Source organism: Carassius carassius, chromosome 9, assembly GCF_963082965.1.
Source record: "Carassius carassius chromosome 9, fCarCar2.1, whole genome shotgun sequence".
In the NCBI taxonomy this organism is placed as follows: Eukaryota; Metazoa; Chordata; class Actinopteri; order Cypriniformes; family Cyprinidae; genus Carassius; species Carassius carassius.
The window spans coordinates 32,985,296-32,999,260 of NC_081763.1; the positions used below are offsets into that span (position 1 = coordinate 32,985,296).

The 13,965-nt window shown below is 40.4% G+C and overlaps 1 protein-coding gene across 2 annotated transcripts; it reads right to left on the bottom strand.

The window, feature by feature from the left end:
- Positions 1–1,113: 1,113 nt before the first annotated feature.
- LOC132149632 (ubinuclein-2-like) lies at positions 1,114–13,167 on the bottom strand. 2 transcript variants are annotated; one of them, XM_059559026.1, is made up of 15 exons: positions 12,656–13,167; positions 11,583–11,699; positions 11,362–11,463; positions 10,570–10,701; positions 9,602–9,696; positions 8,916–9,354; positions 8,381–8,451; positions 8,057–8,293; positions 6,958–7,068; positions 6,138–6,281; positions 6,010–6,060; positions 3,869–4,961; positions 2,742–2,937; positions 1,743–1,811; positions 1,114–1,651 (listed from the first exon to the last, which is right to left on the bottom strand). In XM_059559026.1, exons 1-15 carry the CDS (start codon positions 12,923–12,925, stop codon positions 1,605–1,607), a joined length of 3,174 nt encoding a protein of 1,057 aa, XP_059415009.1. In that variant the 5' UTR covers positions 12,926–13,167; the 3' UTR covers positions 1,114–1,604. The 2 variants fall into 2 exon arrangements, with proteins under 2 accessions (XP_059415009.1, XP_059415008.1); XM_059559025.1 differs by having other exon boundaries at positions 9,602–9,699.
- Positions 13,168–13,965: the final 798 nt, after the last annotated feature.

A 13,965-nucleotide genomic window follows, 5' to 3' on the forward strand; every position in this document is an offset into this window, starting at 1 on the left:
GGGTTTCATGACCCTTTAAACACACCTGAACAAGGCAATCAGTGTTTTCGGGATTACTAGATAATTACAGGCAGGTGAGTTTTTATGAGGGCTGAAGCTAAACTCTGCAGGATAGTGGCCCTCCCTGCTTTAGAGAGAAGTGCATCTTCACGTATTATGATTATCATGGAAGAGTTTTTGATTTGTTTTATTTCATTAAGTAATAATTTAAAGCTTTCTACAGATATATTTATTATGTCTATGAAGCATGTTTTCACTTCAAGACGAGACGGCAAAAAGCGCATCATGTTTGTTTTCTTTATTTTATAAAAGCACAAAGTTTTGTTGATTATTGTGAGTGCAAGCCAAAAAGTAGACCTTTCACAGCTACGAATAATGTATTACTCGAGTCTTAACTTTGACTTAACAAAAAATTACGGGGTATCCACTGAAAGAAATGCAAGTGATCGTGCTGGCGTCTCCATGTATTGGATATAGCGCACATTTATCTGGGTCTAATGTTTAAACATTGTTATATGCTTCAACTGTTTTATATCTACAGATTTTCTACAAGTCATGATGATTTGAGAAGGCTAATCTGATCAAACATAGGCTTATATTTAAAGAACATAAAATGCTCCAAACGTTTTTCTAAATTAACTTAATACAAAAGCAGGAGAAATGTTTCAGAACATAAAATTAAACAAGAGACATTTGTGTTTGTAGTTATCCTTATTTAAACTTTTTTTTTTTACATTTTAGATGAAATTACATTTCAATCTGCACTTTAAACAGCATTTGCTTCTCTGAGCAGTTTCTTTAAACAGGAAAATCTGGATTTAAACATGGTAAAACATTCAGGATCAAGCACACATTGCATTAATCCAAACTAATAGTTTATAATTTAGGAGACCTTTCAGAGCTCAAAACGCCAAATTCACAATAATGTTATTAGTCAGCAAGTCTTCATTAGAGGTCATTTATTTAGATATTTTAAAGCAATATCAAACCCTTATAAAAAGTAAAACAAAATAAGAAATCTTTTTTTTTTTTTTTACTCGTCACCAAAATAATAATAAAAAAACTTTATGTACGTCTGAGATCATGTCAGAAACCTCACAGACACACACAGAGTTTTGACTAAGGCTTCTGCATTTTTATTTTGTCCTGAAATGCAAGTAAACAAATCCTGAAAATTCAAGTATATGAAAATGCCCTTCAGCATTTGGTTTTCAGATTGTTTGAAGGTTTTAAAGGGTGTTTTGTTGGTGAACAGTACCAGAGACACGGACCTACACCAGAGAGGGAGGAACACCGTCACTCACCCGCTCAGCAATATTAATACACACCCTACAAAACAAACACACCCTCACTTACAGAAGTCAACACACACACACACACACACACACACACACACACACGTGTCTCCCTCCCCGTCACAGTGATCGGGTCTGTCTGTGTAAACATTGATTCATATGTACAACCCACGCCACGGATCATCATTCAGACAAACACCATGCATCAGCATCAATATTCAAATGCATATAAAAACGGTTCAGTCTCGCAGGCCAGCAGATCATGTATAAAAGTGGGCGGAGTCAGTCCTGGGTTAAGGTTGTGTGATGTCATAAGGTCTTCTTCTTCAAGTCTCCGCCCTGAGTTTGATTGACATCTGCACACAGATACAGAGAGAGTTATGAAGCACAGCCACTCGTCCCGACTGAAGATGAAGCAGCAGCAGCAGACGCCCGCTCAGCATTTACCTGAGAAAGCCAGCTGTAAGTGTGGCGGCAGAGTGGCTTGAGCCCCTGACATGAGACCCGTTAAAACATCTGAGGAGAGACGGGACACAGACACACACCCCACGCATGAGACACAGATACAATGAGAGGAAACCGATGCATGATGAGCCACGTGATGAAGAGCACAATACACACACAACAGCAGCTAATGAGGACTCACTCGAGCCTGGCTAGTACATCAAAAGAAAATGAATAATCAAAAACAAGTCTGAATAATGGACATTTGTAAGGACAAAAGTGCAAGTAAATGAGTGAAGGGATGTTGCATTTACTGAGTCTTTATTTCATTAACATACTGAGAGAGTGAATAAACTATTGATAACTGGCAACTTTCTAAAAAATAAACAAAATCTGAATATTTATCACTATCATATTATTCCTGATACACATTTGTCACTTAAAGACTACAAATGCACCATTATTTAATTTTATAATAAACAATTTATATAAATAATATAATTATATATAAATTAAATTATTAAAAATAGAATAATTAAAAAATTTATAATTATTTTCAATATTGATTACTAAAAGTCATAGCAGCAAAGGTTATTTTCATGGCTCAAAACAGTAGAAACAATAATACAACTTCAATAAATAAATAAAGAATGGATATACAATAATTCAACAATATTTCCTTTAAATAATAAAATAAGTATAAATTATTTAAAATATATATATATATATTTTTTAAATAGATCTGTTAATTACATTTCTGAATAGATTAAATGCCTAATATCATTTAATATGATTTATGATATAATGTGACACTGGTTATTCTTCAGGGTTCAATACTGTATGAAGTCATGACACAAACGAGTCTCAGGAACATTACAGCACTGATCTCAGAGAAGTAAAGAATGTAAACAGCCTAAGATTATGTAGAATTCACCTTTCTGAGACTTAAATATGACTAATGATTAATAAGCTATCCCATGTTTACTGATGGGTTGGACTCACTCTGGGGAAGGGTGAACCCTGAGCTGCTGGGAGTGGCCGAGGCTCCGGTGGTTGCCGTGGAAACCACAGAGGAAGGCAGATTCAGCAGGTTTGGAAACTGGAACGGGAGCGAGACGGGAACCAGACCTCCCAACATCCCGAAGCCCAGCGGCAGAGAGGGACCGGCCGACCCAAGCTGAGCGCTGGAGGACGACACCTGCAGACGAGGAAGAGGAGGACAATAGCATCAGCAGCAGCATTATCATCATCATCAGCAGCATCATCATCATCATCATCATCAGCAGCAGCATCATCATCAGCAGCAGCATCATCATCATCAGCAGCATCATCATCATCAGCAGCATCATCATCATCATCATCAGCAGCATCATCATCAGCAGCAGCATCATCAGCAGCATCATCATCATCATCAGCATCATCATCATCATCAGCAGCATCATCATCAGCAGCAGCATCATCATCATCATCAGCAGCAGCAGCATCATCAGCATCATCATCAGCAGCAGCATCATCATTATCAGCAGCAGCATCATCATCATCAGCATCATCAGCAGCAGCATCATCAGTAACAGCATCATCAGCATCATCATCATCAGCATCATCATCATCATCAGCAGCATCATCAGCATCATCATCATCAACATCATCAGCATTAGCGCACACAGCAGACCTTCCTCAAGACCTCCTCAAACATAAAATAATTAAGACTTTTCTGTGGAGTCTGATGGTTTTAAGTGACAAAACTACCTTTTAGTAATGGCTCATATTTTGAGGAATATTTAAGAGTTCAAGTTACTAACTGAAGAAAAGAATTCTAGGACTCTTGTATAAAAAAAAAGCAATTAAACATTACAAAACTACTTAAGTCTACTAAAATTAAACAAATAGCCTTTAAAATGATAAATTGTAATCTTTATTTTAACTATTTGTAAAATTTCCATTAAATAATCAAAATAAATTTAATTTAATGAAAATGTAGATGCAGGATTTTTAAAATAAAAAAATGAAAACATGAAAAATAATTAAATAGTAAATAATTGTTTTTACACGTTTATTAAACATTCAAATTACTCATTTTATTCTAATGAATTTTTGTATTCTAATACAATTTCTTCGAGGAGACAGACCTGTGAGAGTGGAGACGCTGTGGCAGAAGACACAGACGTGATTGTCTTCACCCCCTGATTAGCTCCTCCCACTTGTCTGTGTCGCTGACTGTGATTGGCTGTCCCTGCCACGGCTGACACACTGGTGGCCGGCTGCTTGGTGACCGCTGCGGTTGTTTTGGCGAGTCCAGAGACTGTGTTGCCCTGAGAGGAAGTCTTCTGCCCCGCGGGGGCGCTGTAACCGCTGGAGACGAACCCCGCGTGGAAGCCCTTGGAGGCGTGCTGGTGCATGCTGGGTAACGTGGGCAGTCTGGAGACGACAGGCGAGGAGGTGGGTGTGAGCTTAAGGATGTTTGAGCTGGGGTTGTGGGGTGATTTGGTGAGCGTGGCACGCATGGGCGTGATGAAGCCAGGTTTGGGCGACTCGTTGTTTTTGGCTTGCGGTGTCATGTGGAAAGTCTGCATGGATTTGACGTTTAAAAGCGATGCTGAAGAAGTGGCGGGAGCCACGCGCGATTGTGCCGGGGATGAGCTGGTATTGCTGGTTTTGATGAAGCCTGTCGGTAATGCGACAGTCACAGTTTTTCCTGCCGGAATCTTCTGAGGGGCGTGAAGAGGTGATGCCGTTGGAGGGGGGCGGGGCTTCGCTGGAGACACGGCCATTTTGTTGGACGGGGTCACAGCTGGTCGCTGAGCGGGAATTACCGAATGTCTCTGAACCGGCGGTGGGACGCCTTTAACAGCTGGAGGTGTGGGCGAGGAGAGCACACCGGGCGGAGGCAGAGGCGGAGGCAGGGTGCTGCACAGGTGCTGTGACTGGGACGGTTTGGGCACCTCGGAGGATGGAGAGCTGTTGGACTGGGCCAGGTCTTTAGCAGCACTGCTCAGCATGGCCAGAGCGTGAGAGATGGAGTCCAGCGACGGGGCCCTCAGGTCCTCATCCAGAGAGTCCGACAGACAGATGGGGTCCGGCGGGGACAGCGCAGGAGGAGCGGGGTCCACAGAGACGGGTGGAGGAGGGGTGGAGTCCACAGAGACCGATGGGCGCTGGAGTACACCGCTGTCCTGAGGCTTGGGCTTCACCTTCGGAGCCACTAACATCCTCCTCTTTACTCTGAAAACAGAGCGATGCAATTCAATCAAGACCAACGTGATACACCATCACCCAGCTTACTTCTGTACTGAGACAATATTCTACATGAAACAATATTAAATTGTTTCTTTATTAAAATATTAAAAATTATTATTATTATTTTATTTTAAAGGCAAGATATGCGTGTCATTCTTCAATTTGGAGAATTTGAGGAAAAAAAAATCTTTAGTTGAACAGTAAAGATTTTTAGCCAAAACCGTAATGCAAGTCAATGGGTGCTGCCACTTTAAGAGCTAAGATAGAATATACAGGCAAGATCAGATGAATCCCGTGACTCCTGATGATATATTGAGGAGTTACGAAGCGAAACGATCGTTCTCTGCAAGAAACTGAGGATTACTTACAACATTATTACCTGTAAAGTGATGTCCGCTTCACGAACGAATCGTTCTTGTAGGTGAACTAGTTAAACCAGTTCATCAAATCAGACCGAACCACAAGTTACTCGATCAAAACTGACTTTCAGACGCCTGACAGCCACTGCGACCGCAAATCAGTCAAAACATCAGCACACATGTAAAAAGGTGAGCTGATGAAAACTAGTTTATTCACTTAATATGCTTTAGACATGTAAAACATATTCTTTAATAATACAATCACGTATACGAGATGTGATTGTTTATTTGGTTACGTAAATAAACTAGTGAACTGAACTAATTAATCCGACAGAAATCATATTTCCCTGTTGCCCGAGGCTCTGGATGACAGGTAATGATGTTGTAAATAATGTTTGGTTTCTTGCACAGGACGACGGCTTCGCTTTATAAGACCTCAGTGTATCATCAGGAGCCACGAGTATTTATTTTGTCCGGCCTGTACATGCTTTCGTGACTCTCAAAGTCTCAAGGACCACAATTCAGTCTAAAAGTATTCGCTTTCAGCAAATCTGTATTGTGTGAACTATTCCTTTAACAAAGCGCTCACAATAGATCTGCACAAAGTAGGGCAAAACATCTAGTTTGTGTATAAAAATAAGCAGTTCCTCAAAAGAATAGGACAAATGACTCACGTATTTCCAGTGAGATGACTGTGAGCCATCCGGCTCTCTTTAATCAGCATCCTGAGACACAGAGAGACGATCATGAGGCACATTCTTGACATTATTTGTATTTGAGGGGCTTTGGCACAGAAACCCACCTGGCCTGCATCCATCCTTTGGGCCAGAGCGGTTTGACCTCGGTCTCCATGAAGACTTTCAGGTAATCTTCAGGTGAGAGTGACCTCTGACCCTCCAGCTGGTAACAGCCCAGCTTCACCCGCACCAGACTACACAGCAGAGACCTGCGCAAACACACACACACACACCTTACACCGGCTTTACTCCACCACTACATGACTAAAATAAGACAAAACTAGCTTTCAAATCAGCTCAAACCAATAATTCCTAACAATAATCACCTCAAGCAAGTCTTGGCCATATGAGGGAGATGTAAGTGTGATTATATGGTCATGAACAACTGAAGAAAAGTCTTGAGTTGGGATCGTTGTAATAATGATGATAATTTCTATTAATGGTTTTATGGTATTTAGTCTATAAACGCATGGATTAGTATAAATCTAAATGCACAAAACTGCTTATAACAGAAGCGTCTGTGATTTGGCCTAAATTTAATTCCTCCTTTAATGCATTCAATAAGCCTACATGTGTACATTAATAACAGAATTAAATTTGATATACATCAAGTTTCTGGCATTGTTCAAATAAGTACAAGAAGGAATAAATAAAGAGAAAGTTTTTTTTTTTTTGGGATGGAGTCGAAAGAAATACGTTTTCAGCAGTCGCTTGAAAATGATTTAGTTAGTTAAGTTTTAGTTAAGGATAATAACCCTGGTATGAAACCTGAAGATTATTCAAATCTTGAAACTTCTGGAATTCATTTGATTCAAAATAAGCGGCTTAAGAGGACGACCTGGAGGCTCACTGTACAGACAGTTTCCTGATCTGTGTGAGTTTCACCTGAGTTTGTCGTCCCACACAAACTTCTTCCTGGGTCCCATCACTCTTTTTCCGGGCTTCTCCTCATCGTCGTCCTCGGAGCCGTTTCTGTCGCCGTCCTCCGTCTGCTGCCTGACAAACAAGCAATAAAAGACGCCAAAAATATTCAGATTTCTTCATTTAATACATTTTTTAGTCATTGAAGAACCAGGATTTCTAGAGCCTTGGATATTTTGAATATATATATATATATTTTTGTTATAATTATCTTTTTCTAAAATGTTTTAATCGGTAGAAACCAGGAATAAGAATATATCTATATATTTAGTAAACAAACAAATAAATAAATACTAATTCTTCTCTTCATTTCTCCTCTTCTGTATCTGGCTTCCTGATCTAGTAGTTTAATAAACCTGGCATCGTATATTATGAATATTGTTTGTTCTTTGACATTGCTTTTGCTCTTTTGTAGCGTCTGCTAAATACATAAATATATATCATGTAAATCACAAACTGTGAAAGTCATTCAAAAATATGATTTCTAGACTTAGAAAGTCCTTAAAAACAAGTGGGCATTTTTATAATTAATTTACTTTTTTCATTTTTTTTTTTTTAATAAAGCATTTTTCTAGTTCAACCTCTACAATATTTTATCGGTAGAAATTAATAACAAATACATTCAATATATGATACATAAAATAAATATCTAAATTAAGCATTAAGACTTTCCTTTAAAATTTAAAGGAAAAAGTCAAAAAAATATGTAAAAAATAAAAAACAATTCATTAGTTAACATGAACAACACTTTTACAGCATTTATTAATTTAATGTTAATTAATGCATTATTTACTAATGCATTATTAAAATCAAAAGCTGTATTTGTTAACATTAGTGAATTAACATGAAGTAAAAACTAATATTGATCAAGTCCATACATTATGGTAAAGTGTTACCAATATTATTTTATCTTTGACTAATCGCTTCTGTTCCTCTTTTGTAAATCACTTCGGATAAAAGCATCTGCTAAACACATGAATATAAATCAAATGTAAATTGAACCGAGCGTCTGTGATCCTGAAATGTGAATGTGAATCATGGTCAGGTTGGTCCAGGCTCTCACTTGGTGACTCTGGCCATGCAGTGCATGTTGTATCGAGCGATCTGCTCGGGCATGACGCTGCACACGGCCAGCTTGAGCTTGTGCAGAGGCGTCCGCAGACGGTCGTCCTGGATGTTCAGACTCAGCTTCTTCAGCCGCTTCAGCAGAGCCTCTTTATTACACGGCACGAAGGCCTCCAGATGAGTGTAGACGGAGGCTCGCACCGACACGGGCTGCTCCTGCACCTGCAGCTCGATGCTACACACACACACACACACACAGAAGCAGTGAGACGCCAGATAAACACCAGAGAGAGAAACTACAACAGCGGCCGAAGGAACTCACTCCAGCAGGATGTTGTTCATGTCCAGTGTGAAAAACTTCTTCCTGCCCTCCATGTCAAACTGACGAGACGCCTGGGACAAAAACAAGCACTTAACAGCAGCTCAGCTGTTTTCAGGGTGACAAACAGGTTAAAAATGCATCAAAATATGTCAGGAAAAACACAAGGAAATGAACAGTTTGCCCGTCTGCTAGGATCCCCCACTGTGTGAACAGAAGTCAAAAAGATCTGTAGTAATACTGCAGCATGATCTGATCTACTGTTGTCCTTCATCTAACCTTTCCCTCTCACTCCTCTCTCTACTGTCTCTCTATCAGGACGAGCTCTGTTCCTCCTACACCTCTATCTACCTCCAGTCCTCCTCTCTCTGCTTCACAGTCTGCTGGAAAGAAAACACCACACTCACACACACACACACACACTGCTGCTTTGGTGGCTATGTACACATGCACACTACGCTCATGTTTCTGAAAGCGTCACGGCTCATGATCTAAACACAGAGACTGAGCCGTGCGTGTCAAGCTCAGCGCTCCTCACCGTGCGCAGGTCCTCGATGCGTTTGAGGAGCGGAGCAGGAAGGCTGAGGGGAAGCGGTGGAGGCATCAGGCCCGTCCTCTGCCCTCGGTCCACTCCTCCTGCTCTCTGGCCCGTCTCACTCGCTCCAGGACTGGGCGGCCCGGGAGAGTCCAGCAGGCTGAAGTCCAGATCAGCCATCAGCTCCTGCAGCACGTCGCTCTCTGTGGCTCCGCCCAGCAGTGACATCACCACCGGGTCAGAGGTCAGATCGGCTATGGTCAGGTCAGAGCTGGGGGCGGTGCTCGGCGGAGCGTGGATGAGCTTCACGGGGGCCGCAGGGGTCTTCCTGCGGATATCCTCTTTCTCACGCGTGAAGCGGCGGATCATGGCGGCCAGAGACAGAGTCTCCTTCATCAGCTTCTTCCTCTTCTTCTTCTCCGGCCGGTTCAGAACTGAAACACTGTCAGGAAGAGACACAAAATGCTTTTATTTAATACATTAATAAAAAAAGACATGTATAATGTTACTGAAGATTTCAATTTCATCGTACAAATTACAAATTTGCATCGTAAACACACAAGTCAATGCATTATTGTAATACAGACTGAAAACATATTTCTCAAGACCTTCCTGAACAAATGCAGATACTCAAAGCGTCATCAGTAAAATGAGAAGGTTTTAAAAACACACGACTCATCTGAACTCACCCTGGTTTGGGAACTTTGAATTTCCTGGGTTTCTTCTCCTCCAGACCGCCGTCCTGCTTCTTTTTCCGTCTCTTTATCATCCGCTCCTCTCCATCCTTCTGTCGATCAGAGCCCAGAACATCATCTCAGATCACACAATAATCACCAGAGAGAGACACTGAGAAGAACTGCATGACTCGATCAGACAGATACATTGGGATTACTTCAACTAACACTGCAGTCTGAACTGTGATACGATTCATAAAACATGCACCATTTTCATGCTATGGCTGATCATCAATAAATAGGCAGATATTTTAATTCAAACTACCTTTTTAAAAAAGAAAAGAAAAAGAAAACATATACAAAAATGCACACTTCAAAGGGTTTAATGCACTTTTCAAGGGTAAACCTTTGCCAAAATCGATCGTTATTCCATTAAATTAGTGATAGATTAATTAAACATCCAATAATGTCCAATATTGTTAAATAAAAAAGTGCCTATAACTTATAATGCACAAGTGTTTTGTGCATCCCTCTTTGCTTCATTTAAGCAACTTTAAAGTCGATTTACTCAATATTCAGATGTTTTTTTGGATCCTCCAGACTTTCAGATTTTCAAACAGTTGTATCCTAACAAACCATGCATCAATGGAAATCTGATTTATTAAATCTCATCTTATGACTGTTTTTGTGCTCCAGGGTCACATATAGGGCTGAATGATAAATGGCATGCGATATTTAATGCACATCTTGTCAGTAAAGCGGTTCTGTAATCAGCCGTAATCTGCCTGCTTTCACATGCAGCAAGATGTGCATTAAATATTGCATGCCATTAATCGTGCAGCCCTAGTCACAGATGTGCATTTCATTATTTGATGCTTTAATAATCATGTTCAACCCTTTCATAAATTAGCACTGATGAACCATAGTTCTGTCTCTCTATATGATGTGTCTGAGGATGAGCAGCACGTGATGAAGATGGTCACCTTGCAGTGGCTGGCGTCTCTCCGTCCGTCTTCTCCCTCGGACTCAGACGCGGCTCTGAACTGCAGCGTGCCGGTGTTGATGTAGAAACCGCCCAGTTTAGTGGTCAGAGACGCAGGAACCAGCTCGTCGTACTGTACAGACACAACAGACATGAGGACAATTTTTGTTAGAAAATGTTTATTTACTATTTATTCAGGTTTTTTAAGGTTTTTTTTGATACTTAATTTCCATGATCTTTATATAAAAGATAAAAGTTGCATTATTATGCCGTTACATTATGATTATATATTCAGTGGCATAAAATGGTCATTAAAATTACAATAATAGCGCTTATCGCAATTGTTTCTGGGGCAATATATCACACAACAAAATGTTGTAATCGTGACAGGCCTATGAATAATCAAATGTAAAATAAAACCTAGCCCGCTGTGACTTTAAGTGCCACACGGATGCAAATTACTGTTAATACGTATTTTCATTCTCAACACTTTACGTTCATTTATTACATGACCGACGAAGATATACATGAATAATCACCAAGCGGAGCATTTTGACATATTTTTGCATGTATTTTACCATTTAGGCAAAAGCAATTTCAGCGTTGCAAAAGTGGAAAGATGGCGCGCAATAATCGTGTAATAAGCGGTGCTGCACATATTTTCATTGCACAATTTGGGGTTTTAAACACATGCATGATACTATCGGCACAACGCTGTGATTGAGAGCATTTCAGGAGACAATCATTAGTGAATTTGTCCGTGAGGATCAATGCATCTCCCGCTCATACTCACCGCCTCAGAGTTGTCAATAAACGGATCCGTGTCATCGTAGCCGTAACCGATATCGATGAGATCCTGCATCCGGTCTCGTCTCTTCTTCTTAACAGTGCTTCCCTGAGACGATAACGCACGTGTCTCAATGTAAAGTCAATAACACATCTCACACATTATAATATTTCTTTAACATGTCATGACTAGGATTGGGATTGGCCGTCATATGAAAGATTACATACATATTTGCTCTCGAATTTCCTGGCCAGAGCCTCGACTTCTTGCCGCTCTTTGTCTTCATCTGCAAACGGGTCGCTGGGGTCCAGAGCTGGAGTGAGACCCTGAGGAACCTTCCTCACCTTTAGGAGCAAACCAAAGGAACTCATTTATAGTCCCAAATACCAACAGATACTTTTATGGATATTTGTATAACTATAAGGATCTATCTGCATTCTGAGCGCTTTTGAGATATTGAGCTTTAAGGTTTTTGCATTGCATATAGCAAAAGTGATATGGGGAGCAAGTCTCTTTCATACACAAATTATAAATGCACAATATCAAAATCCTCTCAGATTTGTGGAACAGGTCAAATGCAGATAGAACCTTCTAGTTCTAAAAAAGTTCCGCTTGGATTTATAAGGTTCCATCTTACAAAACATGAACTGAAGCACCAATTTTCAAGAAATAGAAACAGTTTACTTATAATTTGTTTTAAAACATAAAATGAGTGTGGTTACGAGGTAGTACAATTGAATGCTTTCTATGACATTTATTTCATATTTTAGGACAAATATTTTTTTTCTTGTTTAGGTAAAGCATAATAGGTGCTAATTATTTTGTCCAGTGTAGATGTTAATTTTAGACATGGATAAATGGTGGGTAATTAAACACATCATTGCAGGAACAGACCAAGCAGCTACTGTAATAAATACTGAATCTGTTATTGTCCAAGTGTGATGAATAAATGCATGTTCACATTTAGTCCAGATCTACAGTAAGATCATGTTCACACACACCTCTGCATTCACTCCGGATTTCTCTCAACATGAGGACAGGAGAGCTGTCAGTCAACACACGAGAAAACAAAGTAACCGGTAGTTGAAAAAGTAACGCAGATATTTTCTGGGAAAGGTAAAAGTAATGCGTTACTTAATTAGTTACTTGAAAAAAGTAATCTGATTACTTAACTCGTGTTTCTTGTAATGCGTTACCCCCAACACTGGTAATTAATAAATAAGTTTTATCTAAACTAAAGTATGTCACAGTACATGTAGGGCATGCTCGGCTCTCTGGGTTCGAGTTACCGCTAACCCACCTGCAGACTGGACTGGGCCAGCTCGCCGTAGTTGAACTCGACTGATCGCTGCTCGCTCGGTTCTGACAGGTTCAGGTTCAGGCGGACGGTGGGTTTGGGTTCGCTGAGATCCGATGCCGGTTTCCCGGTACCGAACACCCCCACTCCGGTGACACCGGCACTCGGTTGATTCTGCTCGTCCTCCCGTCGCCGCTTCTTTGACTCGGGCGCCGTCGGTGTGGTGCTGAATGAGGCGAGCGTGACGAACTGGACTTTTCTCGGGTCAGCCATTGGACCGACTCTCTCCGGTTCTGCGCGAGCCCGAACACACACAGGCGCGTGCGCGCTGCCGATTGTTAGCTTGAGCTAAAATTAGCGCTTACACTGTTAAACAACACTTCAGTGACGGCACGGAACGAAATGAACTCCGTTTTGCGTCACACAATATTCACTCAACGTGTTTGCGTTGCATCCATCTCATTTAGTCGAGTGTGAATATAGTTTTTTGTTTGTCTCTGTTGAATTTCGGCCATTTTCACGGATGAGGATGTGGGGTCACAGCGCTTGCGCGATACGAGCTCGACTGACACGTGACCAATCAGAAGTCTCGCAGCGCGCTAAGACCCGCCCACTGTGAAAAACCCAGCGGGCGAGGGCGGGGCTGCTTCCGTGCGCGCTGACCGCGGGAGATTCGAGATTCAGAACCGCACAGCAGTGTGATTCATCCCAGTGAGTCGAGTCTTTTGATTCAGTTCACTAAAAGACTCGTTCGGAGACGCAGTTCATTGTTTGCTTATAGTTATCGTTATTTTATTATGATTTCTAACTCCTTATTTTCTATTTTCACGTCACTGCTTTTTATTGTGTTTATTGTAGGTTTAGCAATATTCCATGCTAACAAGTATGAAGTATGTAAATATGTAGTCTTTCTGTATGTTACACCTGTAGATGGCGACCAGTGACTAAACGGGTCTTTCTTCAATATTCAGCTATTATTTAATAAACAATTAAAATAATTTCAAACCTGTTAAAATCTATAGGTCTTTTATTGCTATTCTTATATTTCCCTTCAGTTAAAAATTGAGGCCTGTTTATAATTCATTAATGTCTAAATTGCTAAAGTGGATACCATTTAATATTTTACATCAATGAAACCTTTTTCAAATTCTCTCAAATTCAAAAGTCTCCACTGCTCACAGAGCCCTGATGGGTTTTAAGCAAATCCAGCATCTTCTGTTACATCAAATTATGCATTGATCATTATTATTTTAGATTCATTTGAGAGTGTTTATATTATTTAAATAAATAAATAAATAAATAAAAATACTGGG